Source organism: Hippoglossus stenolepis, chromosome 3 (genome assembly GCF_022539355.2).
Source record: "Hippoglossus stenolepis isolate QCI-W04-F060 chromosome 3, HSTE1.2, whole genome shotgun sequence".
In the NCBI taxonomy this organism is placed as follows: Eukaryota; Metazoa; Chordata; class Actinopteri; order Pleuronectiformes; family Pleuronectidae; genus Hippoglossus; species Hippoglossus stenolepis.
In genome coordinates, this window is record NC_061485.1 from 17,750,969 (window position 1) to 17,774,428 (window position 23,460).

General features: G+C 42.6%; 3 protein-coding genes across 3 annotated transcripts; 1 reads left to right on the forward strand and 2 right to left on the reverse strand.

The window, feature by feature from the left end:
- The first annotated feature begins 53 nt into the window (after positions 1-53).
- Positions 54-6,931, forward strand: nelfcd (negative elongation factor complex member C/D). The gene is made up of 15 exons (XM_035151523.2): positions 54-280; positions 1,483-1,595; positions 1,777-1,886; positions 1,971-2,080; positions 2,254-2,361; positions 2,709-2,861; positions 3,288-3,418; positions 3,669-3,834; positions 3,923-4,057; positions 4,254-4,393; positions 5,042-5,156; positions 5,243-5,338; positions 5,441-5,581; positions 6,222-6,351; positions 6,594-6,931. Exons 1-15 carry the CDS (start codon positions 224-226, stop codon positions 6,626-6,628), a joined length of 1,740 nt encoding a protein of 579 aa, XP_035007414.1. The 5' UTR covers positions 54-223; the 3' UTR covers positions 6,629-6,931.
- Positions 6,932-8,064: 1,133 nt separating this feature from the next.
- ctsz (cathepsin Z) lies at positions 8,065-11,781 on the reverse strand. The gene is made up of 6 exons (XM_035152913.2): positions 11,559-11,781; positions 10,692-10,855; positions 10,360-10,539; positions 10,117-10,267; positions 9,324-9,486; positions 8,065-8,852 (listed from the first exon to the last, which is right to left on the reverse strand). The coding sequence occupies exons 1-6, from the start codon at positions 11,684-11,686 to the stop codon at positions 8,727-8,729; spliced, it is 912 nt and encodes a 303-aa protein (XP_035008804.1). The 5' UTR covers positions 11,687-11,781; the 3' UTR covers positions 8,065-8,726.
- An 807-nt stretch (positions 11,782-12,588) lies between these two features.
- On the reverse strand, positions 12,589-23,201 carry npepl1 (aminopeptidase like 1). The gene is made up of 12 exons (XM_035153016.2): positions 22,921-23,201; positions 20,866-21,051; positions 18,407-18,577; positions 18,214-18,303; positions 18,033-18,114; positions 17,266-17,408; positions 16,238-16,315; positions 16,038-16,138; positions 15,735-15,858; positions 15,473-15,649; positions 15,020-15,130; positions 12,589-13,576 (listed from the first exon to the last, which is right to left on the reverse strand). The coding sequence occupies exons 1-12, from the start codon at positions 23,068-23,070 to the stop codon at positions 13,418-13,420; spliced, it is 1,572 nt and encodes a 523-aa protein (XP_035008907.1). The 5' UTR covers positions 23,071-23,201; the 3' UTR covers positions 12,589-13,417.
- Between the last annotated feature and the right edge of the window lie 259 nt (positions 23,202-23,460).

Consider the following 23,460-nt stretch of genomic DNA (forward strand, 5'->3'; position numbering starts at 1 on the left):
CTGTTTTGTTGCAGGCAGCCGTACCTTTCAGTCCAAGCCCAGGGAAACAGCCTCCACCTCCAGGGGGCGTGGCCTCTCCGGCTCGCCATCTTCCTCCTGCTGCTGCTGTTGTTGTTGTTAGCTCGCAGGCTAAACACGTTCCCTGTTTCTAGCGGCTAAAGAAGATTTAAAACTCACAGCTGAGTTACGGCAGCTAGGTGAATAGTTCCTTTCCCCCGTCACCATGGAGGAGGAGTATTACAGCACTGCCGGAGACTGGGAGGGCACGGACGGCAACTCGGTGAGACTTGTTGCTGTTGGTTAAGCGTTAGCGTTAGCTTAGCTGCTCCTGCTGCTAACTAACTGTGACAAGCGAACATTAAGGTTCAGCTCAGACACACAGAGGTCATGTGCAGAGACAGATGCGTCCTCACATCTGTCCACATGTCCCGTATGGTTTGAACTGAGCTGAGGTGCTCAGCTAGCTGCTAACACCGGCTACATGCTAACTAAAGACACAGCTGGTGGACTCGCTAACTGTTACTCACTTCAGTGCAGCTGCTAATAAACCTGCAGACTCACTTATGTCTTTATATCTTTATTCATAATGTGAAGTTTCTGGAGACTGTTGGTAAACATTAGAGCTCAATGACTTAATCCTGGATCTGCAGCACAAAGTTGTGTTTACTAACACTTACACACTTTGATTTGTCAGTAGTTTATGACATTTAAAATCCAGGAGTCACATTCTACTGCTTTCAAATGGAAAGATCTCACAGTAATAAACGTTTTTAGATTTTCAAATACTTTACTTTTTCAATAGATGATGAATAATAATGACACAACAATCAGATTAAATTCTTACCTGTTTTTAAAAGTTTCATAGTAACACATGGTTGAATGTGAGCTCCCCCCCAACAACAGAAACAGATAAACACTCATCAACATGTTTCACGAATCTAAAATCCAGTCTGACTCCAAGTTTGTGTTTAAAAAGATTGTGAGAAACTCCTCACATGAAATGTTCTCTATTCTGTCTAGTTCTATAAATGGACAGTTTATTCTGTCCCAAAACAAAATCCAGCAGCTTCCACTTTTTCTATAACCAGCTACAATAATTTAAGCAGTTTCAGACCAAACCTCATAACACAGTTTTTTATAATTTCAAAATAAAGCTCTATTACAGTCTAGTAAAACAGTAATGAATGAGAAGTCTCTGTATAGTGAACTGTAACTTCATTATTGAACATTAGAACAGAGCATTTTAATGTAGAGATCCAATCTTTCTACTTAATAGGTTTATTCCGCACCAAACAGCAAAGTAAATTCCTTAGTGTTGAAAACCTACATGGGAATAAATACGATTCCAATTCTGATACCTGTTCTATGGCACTCAGTCCTCCTGAGTCATCTCAGTGTCGTCCGCCCTGTGGACATTTGACTGTATATGAAGCAGAGCGAGGACAGAACATTACAGAGGTATAAACATGTGTCTTTTTGCAGGACGGCGTTTATGTTGAAGGGGAAAATGACGGAAAAATCCAGGAAGATTGTCTGCAGAAATTCACCAGCAGGGACTACATCATGGAGCCTGCGATCTTCAACACCCTCAAAACGTCAGCACCTGTCTCCTCATAGCAACATAACATGAGCCCTCAAGCATTCTGTGCAAAACAAAACAAAACACGAGATTGAGAAGATTAAATTATCACTCGTGTTTTGACCTGTACGAGAAGAGGCTTGAACCATTCAGATCTACTGAGAATCGGATGATGGAAACCATGTTTTTCCTCACAGGTATTTCCTGGCCGGTGGCTCTCCAGAACACGTCATCCAACTTCTCTCCGAAAACTACTCTGCGGTGGCTCAGACCGTTAACCTGCTGGCAGAGTGGCTCATCCAGATGGGTCAGTAACAGACTGCAAAGTGTGTTACCATAGCCTGTTTTGATGACCTTGTATTAATCTGTGCTCTCTCTGTTTTGGCTGCAGGTGTCGAGCCTGCTCAGGTCCAAGAGCGAGTAGAAAACCACCTCAAGAGTCTCCTGATAAAACACTTTGACCCCCAGAAAGCAGATTCCATTTTCACTGTTGAGGGAGAGGTGAGATTTGTGAATGCTGGTGGATTTCTTTTTAAATTATACTAAAAACTTAATCATCAAGATTTCATTTAACTGAAGTTATTATGAACTAGACATGTTTTGGTGAAATTCTCAGCCTGAGAAGTACGGAAGTTGTGCGGATATAAAACTGAACGGGTCTGCTGTGTTCCTAGACTCCGGCCTGGCTCGAGCAGATGATTGCACACACCACGTGGAGAGATCTCTTCTACAAGCTGGCAGAGGCTCATCCAGACTGTCTGATGCTCAACTTCACTGTAAAGGTAAACCTACACAAAAACAACTTTACAGATATATTGCTTCATAGATTACTGTCGCTAATTCTGCCTTTTTCAATGGGAGGACTTCTGTCAATTTGATTTCATTGCAAATTTAATATTTCTTTTAAACTGATAAAAAAAATAGCAACGTGAAGACATGATTTTGTAGTCTACTACTGTGATGGGCATTATCTTTATCACTGTAACTCAAATATAGTGAACAGATTATGGATAAATGACATCAAAACAGACAGTAATTTATAGTTGCAGGCAAAAGATAACTAGATATGAAATGTGCATTCTGAAGAGTTTTGGGGATGAAGTCATGCTGTTTGTGTTTTCTGAACTAGCTTATTTCAGACGCTGGTTACCAGGGTGAGATCACCAGCGTGTCTACAGCGTGTCAGCAGCTGGAGGTTTTCTCCCGAGTACTGAGGACGTCTTTGGCGACGCTGCTGGATGGAGGAGAAGAAAACCTGGAGAAGAATCTGCCGGAGTTTGCTGTGAGGCTTCTTTTAGCTTTCTCTCTGTAAACCACGATTCTATGAAATGAAAACTTTATTATGTGTATTCAGCAATTACATTATATTTTAGAGTCCTGCTGCTACTTTACAGTGAGGATGCGATTCGTTTTTGTCAAATCTGGTTTCATCTTTTCAAATATCAGATCCTTTATATTATACTTTTTGACATTTAGTAATTTTTATATATTATTAGCATCCTTAAATTCTTAGTGTAGAATATTGATCAGGAAATAGATTGTTCTCAACAGAAATGTATTTGAGAATTTGACAATTGATTATTCAGTTTTAAGTTGGTTTTATTTAACTGAAAATCGAAATGAGGAATTTGGCTTCATCTTAGGATCTTGATTTGCTGTTTCTGTGTCCGGTGATCTCTGCTGAGTTGTTCCTTCCTCTCTCCTGCAGAAGATGGTGTGTCACGGAGAGCACACGTACCTCTTCGCCCAGGCGATGATGTCCATCCTGGCTCAGGAGGAACAGGGCGGTTCGGCTGTTCGTAGGATCGGCCAGGAGGTGCAGAAGTCCGCACACGAGAGGTACAGTTCTCTCAGTTTGACGTGGTCTGTTCTATAGTTTCATAGAATAGAATCGATCAAGTGGATAGAATTAAGATCAGAGTGTCAATCAGTGCTGTTTGAGACTGATCCAGGTTTTACTGAGTTTTTACTAACTTATCCGTATCGTATCTACATAACTCAGTAAATCTCCCTTTTGCAACAAGCCCCAGGACACAAATACCAACTTTCACTGCTGACATCAATTGTGTGGTTGTGATTCTTTTCTCAGAGGTCACGATGCCAGTCAGATTACCCTCGCGCTCGGTACAGCAGCAGCCTACCCTCGAGCGTGTCAAGCACTGGGTGCCATGTTGTCGAAAGGAGCCCTGAACCCTGCAGACATCACAGTTCTGTTCAAGATGTTCAGCAGCATGGACCCTCCTCCTGTGGAGCTGGTGAGGACAGAGCATCTCGGACTCCATGTGTCCACTTAATACTTGATAAAGTGCTGACGACTGAAACCTTTGTCTTTCGGGTCTTTAGATCAGAGTGCCTGCCTTTCTGGACCTGTTCATGCAGTCACTGTTTAAGCCCGGGTCAAAGATCAACCAGGACCATAAACACAAATACATCCACATCCTGGCCTACGCTGCTAGTGTGGTGGAGACGTGGAAAAAGGTACAGACAACAGGGATACAGTTTGAAATCTGCAGACTGGTTTGCAGTAGTTGTGCTGTACTTGAAATGAATTCCAAGTGAGGTTTTATAAGCTGTTGTCATCTGATTTGGATCAATACTACATTTCTTTAATGCTCCCTGGTTTCACACCTGCTTCTGAAGCTCTCTCTAACACGTGACACCGTTTCATTCCCAGAACAAGCGAGTCAACATCAACAAAGATGAGCTCAAGTCGACGTCTAAGGCCATAGAGACCGTGCACAACCTGTGCTGCAATGAGAACAAAGGAGCCACAGAGCTGGTGGCCGAACTCGGCACTTTGTACCAGTGCATTAGGTGAGAGCAGCATTTCACTACCACAGCGTCTGCACCACCTACACCTACTGATCATAGTTATAGTTAAGAAAAGCACTTGTTTATTATTATAATAAGGTTTGTTGTTGGTATTAAGAGACAGAAGACATAATCTACATTGCATTCAAATGGTGCAAATGAATGTCAAAGGTAGTTCTAACCCTAACCCTCCAGAATGTCACTCTGTACAGTACATACCTCCAACGTGGCCCGACAGTCCTCTTTCATTCAATCAAGCTGCACCCAATTTCACACACACATGATAATGAAAGTCTGAAAATTCCCAGATCCGCCCCCAAATTTAAATAGTTGTCTCTTGGCCCATGTCCCACCCTCTAACCAAGTTTTTAGAAAATAAGTTTAGTTTTTGCATAATCCTGTTGACTGACAAACAAGCGGACAAGGGTGAAAACCCAACCTCCATGGGGAGATAAAATGATTCACCAGAGTTTATGAGCAACTGAATTTGTCAATTTCTTGACTTGACTGACCTCTGTGTGTGTGTGTGTGTGTGTGTGTGTGTGTGTGTGTGTGTGTGTGTGTGTGTGTGTGTGTGTGTGTGTGTGTGTGTGTGTGTGTGTGTGTGTGTGTGTGTGTGTGTGTGTGTGTGTGTGTGTGTGTTTTTTTTAGGTTTCCAGTCGTTGCCATGGGCGTTTTAAAGTGGGTGGACTGGACGGTGTCTGAGCCGCGGTACTTTCAGCTCCAGACTGACCACACTCCAGTGCATCTAGCTCTGCTGGACGAGGTGGGAGATCACTGTGAGATGAAAGTTTAATTTTCAGTTTTAACGACAACAAAGTGAATTTAAACATGAACTCTCCCTCTGCACAGATCTGTACGTGTCATCAGCTGCTGCATCCACAGGTATTACAGCTGCTCATCAAACTGTTTGAGACGGAGCACTCTCAGCTGGACGTCATGGAGCAGGTGTGTGTTTGAATACTTCCCGTTTCACTTTCCACCGGAGGTCTGTATGTTCTGACTGTACCACTGTCATCTGACACCATGTTGTTTTTACTTCCCCCTCAGCTGGAGCTGAAGAAGACTCTGCTGGACCGAATGGTTCATCTGCTGAGTCGTGGCTACGTGCTGCCTGTAGTCGGTTATATTCGAAAGTGTCTGGAGAAACTCAACACGGATATTTCCCTCATTAGATACTTTGTCACCGAGGTAACAGCAGCTTCTAAACTCTATACAATAAAACCTGGGAGAGGAAGGGATTCAATATTTTTAATCCATCACAGAAGTTACAGAGCCTGCAGATCCTGACAGTCATTGACTATGATTTATACATGAGGCCCTAAAATGGACTTAAATAGATTTTAATATATTGAATCAACAATATACATTATGACTGTTTATTTAATATTTTATTTTGATATAATTTTGAGATGGAACAGAGCCTATTTTTATTTAATTTTTTAGTAAAGGAAGTACCTGTAAAGAGTTAATGATTGAATATACTCTTAATTTAGAGCCATAATCATGACGTTGTGTTTATTGCTCACTTCAGCAAAGTAATCAAGTAACTGAGACTGCTACTGTGAGAATGGCTGATCTTGTGAACAGCTTGTATTTAATAAAATACCTGAATACTTATAAAGATAAAATATGAGATACAATTGGGATTTTTGTCCAAAAGTTGACAAATCTGCCTTTTTTTTGTCAACTGATCATGATTGAAAACAGGCCTGTTTTACCACAGTGTTTATAAATATTTCCCACATGAACACCCATCAGAAAATATAACTTGAGTGTCCAAGAAGTGTCTTCTTAAGTTTAGTTTTAACCTCAGCGTCTCTTTTAAAAGGTTCTGGATGTGATCGCGCCTCCCTACACGTCAGACTTCGTTCAGCTCTTCCTGCCCATCCTGGAGAACGACAGCATCGCAGGGACGATCCGCACGGAGGGAGACCACGACCCCGTCGCCGAGTTTATTTGTGAGTGATGTAATAATAGTTTTAGCCCTCCTTATTCAGAGAGAATCACGTTTACAGGAGTAATTCAGTCATCAACTATATTAGAGCTTCACAAGTTGTACAAACAAAAGTAGGAAGTGATTTTCACCCATGAACACTTTGGATGTGAAACTAGAAGATGAAAAAAATGAGTATCGTGTTTAAATTTGGACACTTCCTCTCTTCCTCCTCATGTAGAACTAACATTTGTTTGGTTTTTCCAGCTCATTGCAAATCAAACTTCATCATGATTAACTGAAGTGGAAAAGGACACTGAAAACATTCTAGTTGGAGACGATCTGTGATCTCAACAATAACCAAATGCTCAGCTTGATGCTAGAGCAAATCGCTTGGAGACGAGACTTTTCAGTTTGACCAAGCGAATGAGGATTGTTTTCTTCTGAGACGACAAAAAGGCAAACGTCACGGAGTTGGTGGAAATGTGGTCAACGACAGAAGAGGCTCTCTGAAGAAGCCGCTAAAGGTTTTTTTCTTTTACACTGTTATATTTTCTGCATTTCATGTTGATTCAAGCTGTTTTAAAATAAAAACCTGAATATGTCGTTTTAAATCCTTTTTTTTAATGCAATCACCATCATAAAAGGCCACATTTTTATGATTTTCCTTGAGAAACTTAAAATATAAATGCAGTGTTTCCCACAGAATTGATTCAGTCTATGGTGGCACCCCCACACAGTTCACAGGTGGCGGCCACAGACTAAAGAGTGAAAGTGAACATTGTCACATGTGTGAGAGCATAGCATTGAAAGCCATTCGCAAGTCAACACATAACCGCAGCTGAAACTAGGTCGGACTCCCTTATGTCATTATGAGAAGTGTACATTTATTTTTGGTGCAGTATGAAACTGGCAGAACATTAGTGTTATGGGCCACCACACTCTAGATAATTAATGGGAAACACTGAAATGCCCTTCTGTGTATTTGAGCCGTCAGATGTGAACAACAAATCCTTGTTACTCTTTAAAACTGATAAAAAGCAGTTAGTTTAATTCCACTTTATGGATTAGGACTTCACACACTCCAGGGATAGATAAGGTCACTGATGAGTGCAGACACAGTTAAGAATAAAATCTACCTCATCGGACATTGGTGAATATCGACCAAGACCTCGAAGTCTGATCAGCATCAGATGTGTTTTCTCCAAAGAACTTTTCAAACCTTTGTTACCAGAAACAGCCGAGAATAAATAACTTGATGACTGGAACATGCTTATGTACTGTCAACATGTGGTGAATACACAGTAGATAAACCGGTTATGCAGCAGGAGTGGCCTGACGAGTTTCTGTTTAATCATGTTATGATAGAGGAGGAAACAGCTTTTTTACACACACATTTCACGGAAAGTACCTGATACTCAAAAGATTAATCTTATCTGCGTTTTGACCGTAGCAACCTTCCCCCCAGAACTAGGAACCTTTGCAGGGACTCCTTGTGTTTCAACCACAGGGACCAGGGTCTAAATAAAGTTTTCTTTTTGCCCTAAAAAATCCTGTAGTAATTAGTGAAAGTGCTGGAACCTTTGGAGTGGGGGTTGCAACGTTAAAAATACCCAATTGGTTTAATTCAAGTGATTTATTTCAGCCATTTTTAAAAACCAGTAGCTGGGTCTATCACATGATGGAGCCACAGAAGAAAGCCTATGACAAATGGACCAATAACAAAGCAGAGCGTCACTTTGAAATCAAGTGTTTATTGGCATAGTTTGAGATAACAGATATGAGCTGTTTGCAACATGTGATGTGTAGAGTGTTCAGCAGGAAAGCAAAAAGAAAATTACATCAATTTCATCTCTACACTGGCTGCATGTAAGGCACGTGTTCAAATGATTTTTGTGCACAAATTCTGTGTCAGGTCAACACATTAACATCAGGCACTGAAACCATTCAGTGTCAGAGGTGTGCAGGACAAACAGCCGTGTTCTTTGGCTGAGTCACTTTGCATTGCATTGAAAAACCTGCTTTGTGTACATCATTTTAAATGATGTAAACTGAAAGTATTCATCCTATAAACAGCTGTTAAACTCAGCTTCAGGGACTGAATGTTTCAGCGATGAGTTGCACCTCCACCGCCATTTAAAAGTTTCAGAATGTTGAAAAAGTCTGCACGTTACTGTGATAAAAAACTAATCTACGTTGATTCAAGCAGGTCTAATATTCAGCTGAAAGATCTGAAGTGTAAAAAAAGTAATTGCAGATAAGATCTCTTTAAAAAAAAAAAATAGAATTTCCCTTTTCAAGCTATTACATTAAAAAAATCCCCCCCCTCTGCCTGAGACAGGAAGACATTATGAGCATGTGCAGTGAGACTTCCGACGACACTGTGGCCGCGGGTCTCCTCTAGAGGGCGCCTTTCGCGACAATTGGGTCCCCGTACATGCAGTCTTCCTCCAACGCCAGGTTGTAGGTGCTGCCGCTTCCTCCCTTGTAGGCGCTGGTCACGATCCTGAGCCAGCCCTTCTCCCCCTGAAGACAAATTAATCAGAAACTAATCATTGTGATAATTGATGAACTGTCGTCAAACGTGCCACAGCAAACTGAAGGTGTCACCTGGGTCTTTAAAAAGGTGTGATGGGCATTTTTCAAAACCTTTAACCCCATCACGGGGTATGACTTTTTTCGTTAAATTACGTTTTAATTCTCGAAATATCTGATATGTTTTGCCTTTACGTGGCCATAACACTCCGTCATAGTTCTGGATATAAACTGTTACAATCACTCATAAATTTGAAAAATAAACTCAGGACATTTTTCTTTATCAGGTTTTCAGGGGCTTTAAGTGACACATTTTGAAAACAATGAAAATAACAAGAAAATCCTGCAGACACAAATCTGCTGAAAGTCAGCCTTTAGAAAAACAGTCTTTACTTTTCACCATCGAGCTGACGACCGCTCCTACTTCCACTGCATGAATTCCTCTGTTTGATGACGACTTACCCACGGCTCTCCCCAGGAGTTGCGCACAACCCAATATTCGACGCCGTCCTCCACTCCCCATCCTGCCACCGACACTATGTGGTTGATACCAGGAGACTCCTGGTATTCAGAGTAGAGACCTCCGGTGTATGCGTCCAGCTTCTCTGTCGCCATAATCCCACAGCTGGAGAATACAAAACACCACAGATTACATCCTCGCTCCGGGTGAAGGAGAAACAAAGACTGACATCAGCAAATCAGGTGATTTGGATATATGGTAATGTGATATTCCAGAGCAATGATACAGAAGGTAATCTGTGTCTTATGGATGACCGGCGCTGCAGAATGTTGAAGCATTTTACACTGTTCAATGTTTCCAGAAACATATGAAACCATGTCAGGTGTAAGTTAAAGTTAATTTAAAAGGTATGATTAAGGTCTGGACATTGCATTCAGCTGAATTATTCTCATTCCTTTATTATTTCTGCTCCTTTGTGGAGCTGCATGGCTGTGAAAGACTTCTTGATGCAAACCTCTTACCGGAGCTCTGTGTTTGTGTCTGTGTGTATGTGGGAGGCTACAGAGAGCTGGTCATCTGTTTATTAAAAGTTCATTGATTTTGAACGTATTTCTGAATCGCACAAGATTCGACACTGCACTTCTTTGGACTCTACACATGCCAAGTGTGAAGCTGTTAAATTGAACGGTTCTTGAGATATGCGTTCCACATGCAGACAGGAGGAGATAAATTAAGACGCATGAAAATCACACTGAACTAACTATTGCTCTGCTCCGAGAGAAGCACATAGCAAACCTGATTGGTCCTCCAGCGGAGATCTCTGCCATCATCTTCTCTCTCCCGCTGACAGATCCATAATCTCCCACTTTCCACAGAGTGTAGTTCTTCACTATGTTGCACACATTGAAGGTGGTGCACGTGCCACATTCATTGAAGGGCTTACATTCTTTAGAAAAGGGACAGAGGACATGCAGAGCTCAGGCTCACAGTCTTCGTGTTTGTACGTAATCACTTCTTTGTTTTTTGCAGGACACTCACTCTGGTCTTTAGCCTGGTAATTATTGCAGGTCTCGTCTGGGATCCCGTGTTGGCTCGCGTACTCCCAAACTCCGGTGTGATCGCCTCCATGGCAACTGCCGGCCCCAGCGCAGTCGATCACATTCTGGACAGAGAGGTAGGCAGACGGCCACGCTGCTTTCCGCTTAATGTTGATGCGATCTGGACAGAGAGAAATCACACAACTTCAATGCAAATGAGAACTGAAAAAACATGACCACCGGTTTCTGTTAAGTTCCTTCTGTGAAAAGAAGAAGTGGAACATTTATAATTTATAATTAATAATTTCGGAGAATTCAAGTCATGAGTCATACCTGCCATGGCACTGGTGCTGCCATGAGCCCAGCAGGAGCCACAGTACTGGGGAATGTGCTGGTTGCGGGTCGTGCTGACATAGTTTACGCCATTGACATTCCTCCAGTCCAACGACTTGGGCAGATCGGAAATGTTTAAATACTCATGAGGTCGAGGATAGGTCCTGTGAACAGACAGGTCAATAAACACGTTTAAATATGCTGCAGCTCCTAAGTATTCAATCAAGATCATTTGCTGCATTTCTCTGTTTTAGATCAATGTAAACTGAACGTCTTTATTGGTCGGACAAAACAAACCTTTAAAGATGGACCTGAGCTCTAATGGTCATTTACTTCTGGGCCATTTTAAAGCATAAATGATTTTGTGAATTTCCCCATTGTGGGACTACTGGGCTAGGGAATGCATTATTTCAATGAGTGTCCTCACTAAGACAGAAGTACAAACATGTGCGTGTGTGTTTACTTCTCCTCAAGCTGCGGTCCTAACTTTCACCGTCATTAAAATATGAGCCAGGCTTTCAGTCACATAAGCTCAACAACACATTTCACTTCCTCAGCATGTGATCAACCAAACCTCGTGATTGGTGGAAAGTGATGACATTAGGCAACATGAAATCTCGAACCTCTAACCAGATTGATTGTTTATTAACTACTGTAAATAAAGTGTTTTTAAACAGCACCAAGGGGAAACGTATCACTTGCCCTCCTTTACGTTGGAGTCAGCTGTCACTGATAGTTGTTTTCTATGAAGTCTTCCCAGTTAGGTGTAAAACCAACTTGGCTGTGACATTAACCAGATGAACCTCCGCCGGGATGAAACTGAAAACTAACGATCTGTTACTTTACGTGTTTCTGATTTGAACTTACTTGAGTCCGAAGTCTTGTGTCCTGGGTGCGCGGACGAAGCACGGCTGTTTCTGGCTAGAAAACACTCCCGCGGACACCGCGGACACCAGCGCGGACACCAGCACAGCTAGGGCGGCTCTGCGGGCCATCGGTCCCCGAGCAGCGGCTGGAGGAGTCAGTGAAGCGGCGTTAAACAGCAGGGAGGTGCGGGGAGCAGCAGGAGGAGGAGACAGATTCAACTGCACTGAACAGTGCTGCTGCTGCTGCGGCTTATTCTTACTATGAATCGTGTTCTTCTTGTATTAGGGCGGGTGGCATCCAGCTTATGGCTGCACTACCGCCACCTCCTGTTCCGGAGTGTGGATCAGAAAATACTCACAATTTAAATCGCTTCATAATAATAATAATTAAAAAACACACACACACTTGTTTTAGTTTATTTGATATTTAATTTCATTCAATTCATTATTAGTTTGATATATTTTAAATTGTAAAATTGGATGGCATTGTCTATTCATGGCTGATTATTTACTTATTCTGTTTTGTAAATTTGCAAATAAGGTGAAGAAAAGCCCTGGAGAATAAACAGCAGCTTCTAATATAAACTTAATTTGCATATTACATTTCCATCTCTCACAAGAGCCAAACAGACTTTATGGAGAATACAGATGATTCCATTATACGTGTACCGGTCACACCTGATCCTGTTTCTCTACTTTGGATATCATGCAAATATTTGAAAGAGGTGTAAATTGTTCTTTGTACACTTTAAAAAGCACAAACAGTTACATATTTAATCACTGTGAATGAGCTTAAAACTCTGTTTCACTGCATTATTTAAGAGCTGGTGATTTTGAGATTGATTTTTAATGAACTATCATGTGTTACATGACTTAAGCAGCAAAAACCTAGAGAGTAAAGGAACAACGTAATTCTAGCTCTTAAAACTCAATTTAAAAAAAATTAGTTTTTCAAGTTTTAACATTTCTTAGTGAAAAGATAAGATGTTTCTGTTTAAGTTTGGGGGCATTTCACATGAAACACTCAGACGTCAGATGGCACTGCCTTTATTGACACGGGTGGAAAAAAACATCACACTTCGCTGGAATCTGTAAAATACTTAATTGACATCTTGTATGTGTTTTTTGTGCTGACGAAGCATTCAGGGTAAATGACTAAACTGGTACAATTGTAAAACTGTTAAAAACTGCAGTAAGCACTCAATCCTCAATTTTGGTCCAGAGATCACTGTCTAACCGTTCACAGGGAAATTACAAAGTGCTGCGTTTAACAAAAAAAGAAATGTCCAGTTTTACTGACCAGGAAACAGTATTTTTCCACAATGTCTTAGAAAACATATGGCATAATCCAAAATTTGCATATAGTGTCAAAGGACGACGATACCTGCTGTTGAGGTGGTTATTTGAAAACAAGGTTTTTAGTTTCAGGTGGTAAAATCCTTAACTGTATAACAACAATGACAAAGAATCAATGTAAAAAAACAACTGGCTAGTCACCATGATCTGAATGAATCGGTCATAAATGTAAACCACCTGCTTTTTCAGATCTCATGACAATCAATGCATCTTCCTCAAAAGCAACTGAAAAATGGAGAAGCTGCGGAGGCGATCAGTGCAGAGAAGTGCAGCGTCATGAAGACAAATGATGGCCTGTGTTTTCTTATCATGTATTACACATCTGATGTATTGATGATTATCTGTTTCATTCAGCCAAATTTAAAAATCGGTTCAAATTCATTCAAACACAGTTGATTCAGTTTTAAATGGTTACTATCTGGAGGAGCGCTTGATTCGACAGTTTGGGTGTGTGGTGGCGGCAGCAGAGCAGCCGGAGTCAGGGAGTGAACCGCTTGGCGTGTTCTACACCAGTCTCCGTCTTTTGCAGTCACGCTCCATCGGGTCTTCAGTCATGTTGGTGGCTGCGCCCAGGGGAGAGACGTGGTTCAGCATGGAGTCATCTGATGCCTGACCGAAGAGGGCCATGAGCAGAGCGACGCCGAATCCTGTGGCACGCTCCCCCTGCGCAGACAAGATACAACAAAAACAGGGATCAGATCACAATATCCAGTATCATTACTGTAAAGCTACCGTGTAATTACCAGTTAGTGTCACTGAAACCCAATGATCCTGATAAATGCAACTACAGTTTAGTCCAACATTAATTCCCTGCTTGAGAGAAGACAGATGAGGAGTTTAAAGATACTCTGCGGTTGTAAAGCGGTAAATGAGATTGAGTCATATTTTTTTCATGCGTCACAAGACCAGAGCATCAGATCTTTCTCACTTTTCAAAATGAAGAGTGGTACAAAAGTGGCACACCTGCACGGAAGTTATAGAAAGCTGTCGCATTTGAAGTATACATAATGTGGACGCAGCTATCTTGTTATGCTTCCTCCAAACGCAGCACACTCTTGCTGGAGTACGTCAGGTTTCAGAATGGACAAAGTGAGTATCAGCAGAGATCAACCTCTTAAGGAGGAAGTCTGTGTTTCTACAGATAGAACTGGCTCAATCTTTCCCTGTACAACGTGGAAACTATATGCAGCACGAACACTCATCAACTGATCAAGTTACTTGGTCTTTACAAGGCCTAAGGATAGGACAGTATGTACAACTGACAATATAGGCCTGTACACACCTGGTATATGTGGTTTTTGTGATCAGATCACAAGCAGTGAGCTCGAGGTAGTTGTTAACGCACTCAGAGGTGGTCTGGGCCACATGTGTCCACATTCTTTTAGCTGTGTGAACACAAACCCGTCCTGGGCCACATATGAAGGTCCTTGTACTCAGCCGCTGCAGTTTCACTACAAATCTGACGTATTTTCTCTCTTCTCGATTTGTTTGTAACCACCGCCACAATATCAACACTGATCACATAATCAAAAAGCATATACACCACTTTCCTTGCTTTAAATGGTTTTGCAAAATTATACTCTTCACCAGTTGATACAAATGTCATGATTCATAAACCGTCTGTTGCAACTTCCTAAAACATTCTGCTGACTTGCTTCTTTCAGGTTCCTGAGTCTCTGGTGGCAGCTAATACTGACCTCAAAACCACAGCTACAGCTGTATACGGACATTGAGAAATCTACATTACTATTACAGACAGGTTGTATAAGGTTTAATATTTTTTGAACAACAATTCAATGATGGATTTATGTGAACTTGTAGAGGTCCATGTCTTTCTGTTGTAAAGTCATAACTACACAGTCCACAAAGTCAGCAGCTATAGGAAAACAAGATCTGAGCAAGTTTTATTGCTGACGCCAAAGTTCACAGCTTGTGTAATTTGTAATGACACATGCCTGTTCTGCTCATTTCAGATCAGTTAATGTCAAGCCAACTGCAGGCAGTCAACAAATGCACACGCCTAATAACAGGCTACTGCAAAAAGTTATGATTATCACCTGATCTGTTCCAGGACAAAAACAGCACATCAGAACCTAAGGTACTCACAGCGTGAACAGGAGAGGCAATGTCAACATGGACCCAGACGCCGGACCAATCAAAGCCCAAGTGGGAGCCAATAAAGAGGCCGGCGCAGGAACTCTGTGCGTTCTCCCGATCCTGTCAAAACACAAAGGACAACAAACCTCAGCAACTTCATAAAATGAAATATATCATCAACATCACATTAGAACATCCAAGACAAATAAACACTACTTGATATGAATCAATCTGCAGACTCCAAGTTTTTCTTTTAAAAAACAAATTAGACAAATATTTCACAAGAAAACATGCGCCAAGAGAAGCTAAAAAGAACAATTGGTATTTACACTATTACAGTCCTCATTGATCAAATATTAAACTAGAAATATAATTTATTTATTATGTCTTTCAAACTATCTAATGCAAGATATCCATGTGTTTTCTCATGTCTTCAGGATGGATGGTGGATTGGTCACTTACTGCCACTGAGTTCTTCATGTCAGCCATGGCAGAGGTGAACTCGCTGAAGTGCAGCTCGGGGCAGTAAACCAGAGGGTGAGCGAGATCTCCGCTGCTGCGTCCTGCACGCACACACGCAACCTCCCATTGCTCACTGTTGGTCATCACAGCTGCATGGTACTTACCTGTGGAGATCCCCTGAACGACAACAACAAAAAGGTTTAGGAAATAAAGACAATAACTGTCGGAAGATTTAACATCAGTCACTGCGGCTGTCACTGACCTGTGCCCCCGTCAGAGTAGCCATATCCAGAATAATATCAGCCGACAGGTCTTTGCTGGCATACACCACCCCATCAGACAGCACCAGCCTGCCCTCTGCATCAGTGTTGTTGATCTCCACTGTCCTTGAGGATGAAACAGATGAATGGCTTGTTCAAGTTCATTCCTTTTGATTTGACTTGTAAACACTGAGTGCAATCACACCATGAATGGACAGGAAACACAGAGCAAATCAAATGAGGAAATGGACACTTTAGAATTCTAATTCCAAGCAGATGATACAAAACATGAAGTCAGGCCTCACTTTCCAGAGTAGAGAGTGTGGATATCATCAGGTCGTGTGGCTGCAGGGCCAACTGAGTTCTCTGCCAGGCAAAACACTGCATGGAGGTTATCCTTAAAGCCCTGCAGCGACAAGAAGGAAGATTAAAAAAAAAATTACAGCAGGAGAATCATAGAGCAGGTTATAATACAGCTGTGGAATAATCCAAAATGTCACCTCACCTGTTTAATAGTAGCTTTAAAAGCTCCTAAAATAGCAGCAGCTCCACCACAGTCTCTCTTCATTCCTGGCATTGTGGTCTACAAACAAAGAAAACATATTTAATGGGATGAAACATGTAATTAATTAAATATCTGATGTTGCTGCACCATGTAACTGCAGAATAAGAGCTTACTTTTATACTTCCATATGTCACTACTATAAACTGGTGCATGCAGCTGCAATTACATGTGAAGGGATTATTGAGAATCTGCTTAAAGCTTTATCTAGATTGTCAGGGGTGTCATGCAGGTTATAGGATCACTGAGATCACAGTGTGTTACAACACACTACCATCTGGAACAACAAAGTTTACCATGTGATAAAATTAATTATTGTGATTAACGCAGCATGCCAACATGCCAAACCTCGAATCATCTAATAGTCCTATGCATGTAAAGACTGTTGCCAACTAAGTTTTGTTGGGCTCATCTGCACACAAAAGAACTGGCTCTAGAACCAATCTCCTGGAGAGGGGCTGTGCTGTAGCCTTTTCCAGAATTGCCCTGGATGTGGAGATACTCAAAAACCTCCAGCTGAGCCCTGTTGCATTCTACCCAGAGAATGAAAGGGTTGCTCATATGCAATTGATGCAATTGATGCAATTGAAGGCATCAAAGAGGAAGGCTCTGACTGTTTCTGAAGGTTGAACCCGACCAATATCATATTTCTGGCTAAGATCACTGAGGAAGTCGAGAAGCTGCAGCAAGGTGTTAGTTGTGGATAAGATTCTCCCCCTCCATAAATGTCATATTTAAATTGAGAAATCGCAAAGAATTCTCACAAATCTACAGTCATATCAGATCTCATATCTGCTATGGTTAGATACTTTTCCTGCTGAGAGTGAAAACAGCTCTTAAGATATTCATGTTTAAACAATTGAACTAGATAACTATAGTGATGTTCTTTGGGGACTTAGCATTAAAAAGAGAGAATTTTTTCATGATGTACAACAGATACTATCACATCTCCAGAGGAAAACTAGGAGTACCTTTCCCTTGATGCTGAGTCCACCAGTGTCATACACAATGCCCTTCCCCACCCATGCAATGGTTTGGGTCGCACCATCTGGTGTGTGGCTCAGGACTGCTAATGCAGGAGGATGCTCTGCTGCCTTTCCAACTCCATAGATACCTGACAGCGTAAAAGGAAAGTAAACAGATAAATAATCCAAACTAGCAATAATCAAACTAATAATAACAAATCTAATATGAGCACAGATGCATAAAAGATCCTTATCACTCTCTATAAAGAGCCAAACAAAGGCAAAGTGAAACAAAATTATAATAAATTGGATTATTGTAATTTTGAGACTGGATAAATGCAGTATATTTGCGAAATATTATTTTTAGTTTGACATACAGTGTGTAAATATGTATCACATATATTGAATATGGAGTGTTCCTTGTACACAACTTTCAATAACTGGAATTGATTCTCATAATTTCCCAAATGAAGAGCATTATAAAATTGTATAAATAACCCTCTACAAATACTTTAAGATACTGTTGAAAAAAACAACAACATCGTAATCATACCACTGATGAAGAAGAAAAACATGTAACTCATTATAATGGGAACTCTCAAAATGACAGGATGTAAAAATAATGACCAAATACTGATAAAATCTTTCCCAACACTTATCATTCATTATTTTGAGAAAGACTTGCAAGATATTTTCTCAGCAAAATGTTGTAAACTATAACAGTTGAGCTGTCAAAATATAAGCACATTACAGACATCTACTTGCAAACATACCTCCAAACCCTCTTTGTTTCAATTCCTCTCCACGAATGATCACTGGAGTGATTCCAAGTTCAGTTCCCACAGCCTTTATCTCCTAAAAACAGAAATTAATATATGTAACAGAGGTCCACAGTAAAATATAAGTATTATATTCCTGTAGTTAAGTCAACAAAACAGAAATTCTTTCACTTACATCCAAGAAGTGATCTGTATTCATCTCATTGCACGGTGTGTCCACAATGCGAGCTGCCAGGCGCACTCCATCAGCAGCATTGGAGAGACACTAAAAATAAGAAAAGTCTTAGGATATAGTAGAATGTTTGGGTATAAAACGCTGTGTAAATCTAATAGAAAATGGAACACCCCCCAAAAAATCTGGGCATTACTTCAAGTTCTCCGACACCCAGGGGACTGCTCTCTTGTCCAACGATCACAAACTCCACAGTGACATGCTTCTTCTCAGCCCTGCGTGAGGATGAGGAGCGACGAGAGAAGATGGGGAAGGCCCGAGAGATGGCACAAGAAGATGCAAACACATCTGAACGCTCGCACACCATCTGGAGAGGAAAGAAAGAATCATATCAGAATCAGAAAGTATTTATTGCCAAGTAGGTTTACACCTACCTGGAATTTGCCTTGGTATAGAGGTGCATACAATGAACATAAAAACACAATAAGTACTACACATAAGTAGTTCCTGAGGAGTCCAGGTGCTGGAGGATGAAGTGAAGGGCCATGTTCACTGCATCGTCTACAGACCTGTTGGCTCTGTAGGCAAACTGCAGGGGGTCCAGGAGAGGGTCGGTGATGGCTTTGAGGTGGAACAGCACAAGGCGCTCAAATGCCTTCATCACCACAGAGGTCAGGGCGACGGGTCTGTAATCATTGAGTCCAGTGATCTTTGTTTTTTTTGGGGACAGGGATGATGGTGGAGGTCTTGAAGCAGGCTGGTAAGTGGCATGTCTCCAGTGGGGTGTTAAAAATGGCTGTGAACACCAGAGACAGCTGATCAGCACAGTGTTTCAGGATTGATGGAGAGACAGAGTCTGGCCCGGCTGCTTTGCGGGGGGTTCTGTCTCCTGAAGAGTCTGTTGACGTCCCTCTCCAGGATGGAGAGAGTCGTCACTGTGGGAGGGGAGGAGGGAGGGGGCTCTGAGGTGGGCAGTTGTGGAAAGGCGCAGGCCTTTGCTATGGTGGGGGAGGTGCAGTTGATGGGCTGGAGGGTGGTGTCACGGGGGATGGTGTCAGGACTGTCCCATTGTCTTTCAAAGCGACAGTAAAACTCATTCAAGTCATTGGCCAGGCGTGGGTCGTTAGTGGAGTGGGGGGCTCTAGGCTTACAATTTGTAATCTGCCTAAGCCCTTTCCAGACAGAGGCAGAGTCATTGGCTGAGAACTGGTGTTGGAGTTTCTCAGAGTACAGACGTTTAGCTTCTCTCACCTCCTTGCTAAACCTATATTTCGACTCTATAAACCTGTCTCTGTCCCCACTCCTGAACGCCTCTTCCTTCTCCAACCTTAACTTTTTGAGTTTGGCTGTGAACCAGGGTTTGTCATTGTTGTAACACACCCTGGTGCGTGATGGAACACAGCTGTCCTCACAGAAGCTGATATAAGAAGTCACAGCCTCTGTGTACTCGTCCAGACTGTAGCAGTCCTAAACACCTCCCAATCTGTACAGTCCAAGCATGCCTGAAGATCCTCCACAGCTTCCCTGGTCCACTGCTTTGAAGTCCTCACAACAGGTTTGCAGAGTTTTAGTTTCTGCCTGTATGCAGGAATCAAATGGACCATGACGTGGTCCGAGAGTCCCAGTGCAGCCCGGGGGACGGCGTGATAGGCACTGCTTACTGTGGTGTAAAAGTGATCCAGAATGTTCTCCTCTCTGGTCGGGCATTTAATAAATTGTTTGTATTTGGGGAGTTCGCGGGTGAGATTTCCTTTGTTAAAGTCGCAGAGGACAATAACTAAGGAGTCCAGGTTAGTCCGTTCCACACACAGTATCTGGTCGGCGAGCATGCGTTGTGCCTCTTGCACATTAGCCTGCGGTGGAATGTAAACACCGACCAGAATGAATGAAACAAACTCACGGGGGGAGTAGAAGGGTTTGCATTGGATAAAAAAATATTCCAGATCTGCTGTTGAATCACTGTCAAATCATTGCACCAGCCGCAGTTAGTATAGAAGCAGACTCCGCCACCTTTCGTCTTGCCGGAGAGTTCCGTGTGGCGGTCCGCTCTGAAAAGTTGGAAGCCAGCCAACTGCAGCGCAGAGTCCGGTATCGAATCACACAGCCACGTCTCCGTGAAGCACAGAACGGAAGATGAGGAGAAGTCTCTGTTCTTACCAACTAGTAGCTGGAGTTCGTCCAGCTTGTTGCACAGTGAACTCACGTTGGAGAGGAATATACCTGGTAGCGGTGTGCGAAGTCCCCGCCGGCGGAGACGCACAAGCGAACCGGCACGTTTACCTCTCCTCCGTCGCTTCACTGTATGTACGAATGTGAGGGCACCTTTGACCAGAATATCCAAAATTTCGACAGATGAGGCAATGAAAGTCGGAAATAAATTCTCAGGAGTTATGACCCTGATGTTCATGAGCATTTCTCTGGTGAAAGAGCTCCCGGTTCTTAGGCAAAACAGTGAATTAACTAACAAAACAAGACAAAACATCGCGCACCAACACACCGAGGCAGCCGTCCACTGCGCCATCTTGGATTTTTCAGCCTCTGTCACAAAGCTGTCGTTCCACGACCCAGTGTTGAAACAGAAGAAAGAAAACTCCCCCCGTAAAAGATCAATTTACTATCACGAGAGGGCTGAACAATTGAAATCAGGATACTAACCACGATGCAGCGAGTGTTCCCTCCAGGCAGGCAGGAACGGACCAGACGGGACAAAAAGTGGGCAGAAGACGGGCTGTTATGTCTGCTGACCCGCGAAGGAAGGGCCGCCACCGTAGCATGGTTCAGGTACAGGGGGCAGCTGTCTGTTGGGTTTGGGTTCAAAGCCTTGAGAGCTGCCTGCCAAATCTGAGAAAACATGACAGAACAGACATTTTAGGTTCATTACACAGACACGACAGCTTTGCAAGATTTGTTGTGCTAACATTAAAATCCTGCACGGAAAAGGAAGGAGGGAGATATACATCATAAAATCCTGCACACTGTGAACGTGCACTCACTGTATTGACACCATTACTATTCAAAGAGCAGAGTCTGGGTGTGTGATCTGTTGCCTCATCAATATCTATAACTTCCTGGAGTGCAAGAATTGATTGTATATGATCTTATGTCAAGGAGAAGCCAATTAGACTACAGCTACTTCACTGCCCGTCATCCTGGTCAGAGTTTACAATGGAGTTACCATCACATCAGATTTTTGTGATGATGTGGGGGTGGATCTGGACTCTGACTGTCAGAACGAAGGATGCTGTCCTAGTTCTTGAACAATGTCTCCCACCCACTCCATGAAGTGATGGCTCAGCACAGGAGAACATTCAGTAACAGACTTATATCCCAGAGATGCACCACAGAGCGGCACAGGAAGTCATTTCTGCCTGTGGCTGGTCATCAGACTTTATAATTGTATGATCTACTGAGCCGGCTACATGGCTTTCATAGTACAGCCATACAAGCCAGTCAGATTTACCTTTAGCCTCAGCGTACCCTCAAGTTCGGCCTGTATCGGTGATTACAAGGCCAAAACACTTGATGACACTAAGCTGCACAACTGAAGTTATGTCCCTAACATCTGCTGGTGACCACTAACACCTGCTAACATCTACTGGTAGTCATGGTAACTTAAATTGTGCAGAAGACCTTCAAACGTATAAGGGATATTCCCCATCTCGTCCCATATTCTAAATGTATATACTGTGTATTGTTATTCAGCTTCATTTTATACATTCTATTGCAGTGCACTTTGTTTGTTTTTTTTTACAAACAGAATTTTCCACCAAGGGTCAGTTCTGTTTTTCTGATTAATACAGTATTCCTGCTGATTTGGACAGGGGAAAAAAAAACATTTTCTCATATGCCATAAATTGTCAGCAGCCTAGGTGTGGGTATGTGTGTGTCTAGAGAGACCAAAACCACGTGGGAATCCAACAATATGTAAAATTAGAGATGACAGGAGTTTTGATAGATTACAGGCTTCCCACAGTCACCCAGCTTCAGTGTTGTAAAGTCCATCTACCACCTGTGAAAGTTCAGGGCACTGGAAGCAGCAGAGGGATGATCGTGTTGGTCAATCATTGTCAGAGGATCCTGAGCAGCCCTGACACCGACTGATCCAATCCTTGACCTCAGAGACTCACCAGCCTCTCTTTAGACTGCATGTTACACAACCACCTCTGTGGACTTTGCACGACTCACTTACAGCAACGCACAAGGAGATCAGAGTGTTTAAGACTGGGTCTGACCCCCGTAGATCTGTCACTGTGCACCAGGAACACAATGTCCTCTGTGCATGGAGCCAGGCTGCAGACTCGACATCCCTGTGATGATCATGGAGGTGTAGGGGCGGCTGTTTGTTTGCATTGTTTGCCGTTTCTGACAAAGTTGGAGAAAATCCTTTAACGTCAATAGCTGAGCTGTTTAAAATCATTTAAATGGAAAATATAATTAGCTGTGTTAATAAGGCCTTTAGATAATACGTTACTCAAAGCTCATACACATTTTTTCGTTATTTTCCACCGATAAATAAGCACGCATCTACCTCTAACAACGCAGTTAGCTGCCGTGTTAGAGGCACTTGGTTAACCTAGCTAGTTAGCTAGTCGTGGTGCTAGTTACAATGAGCTACTCGTGCACCATGACGTTAGCACTACATTCATTTGGCTAACCTAGCAGCGTTAGCTCCGGTTAGCTGTCACCTCCCACCGTGAGTCAACACGTTACCTCTTTGCTAACGAGCGGCTGGAGCTTCCCCTTCACTTGGCTCCAGTTGACCTGCTGCAGGTTGGTCTGCTGCCCGACGATGAGGACCGGGCGGCTCGGCGGCTCCGAGTCTCCGGCCGAAGCCTTGAACTCCAGCACCACGTTCGCCATGTTTGCGACCTGCCACAGAGAGAGGCAGTGTGACGAGCACGAACAGGGAGAAAGTGGACGGACCGCTGTAGTTCACTGTGGAGCCCGGACCGGCGACGGCAGCCGGGAGAGGACCAACCCGTTCTTCTACACTTTCGTTTATAGAGGGAAGTAACGCGCGGTCCACAGCGACCTCTGTCGGTGAGCCGTTAGTACTACACGAAGACCAGAAAGGAGAGCTGCACAATATTTAAATCTTATTACAATAGTGATACAAATATGCTGTCTTTGCTTTAATAAGACTAAATAAATAAATAAAATAAAGCAGGCTATGGTCTGTGTATATGTGGACAAAATAACAAAAAAAATCATGATGGATTTCACCAAACTTCTAGATGGTTTTGGAACAAA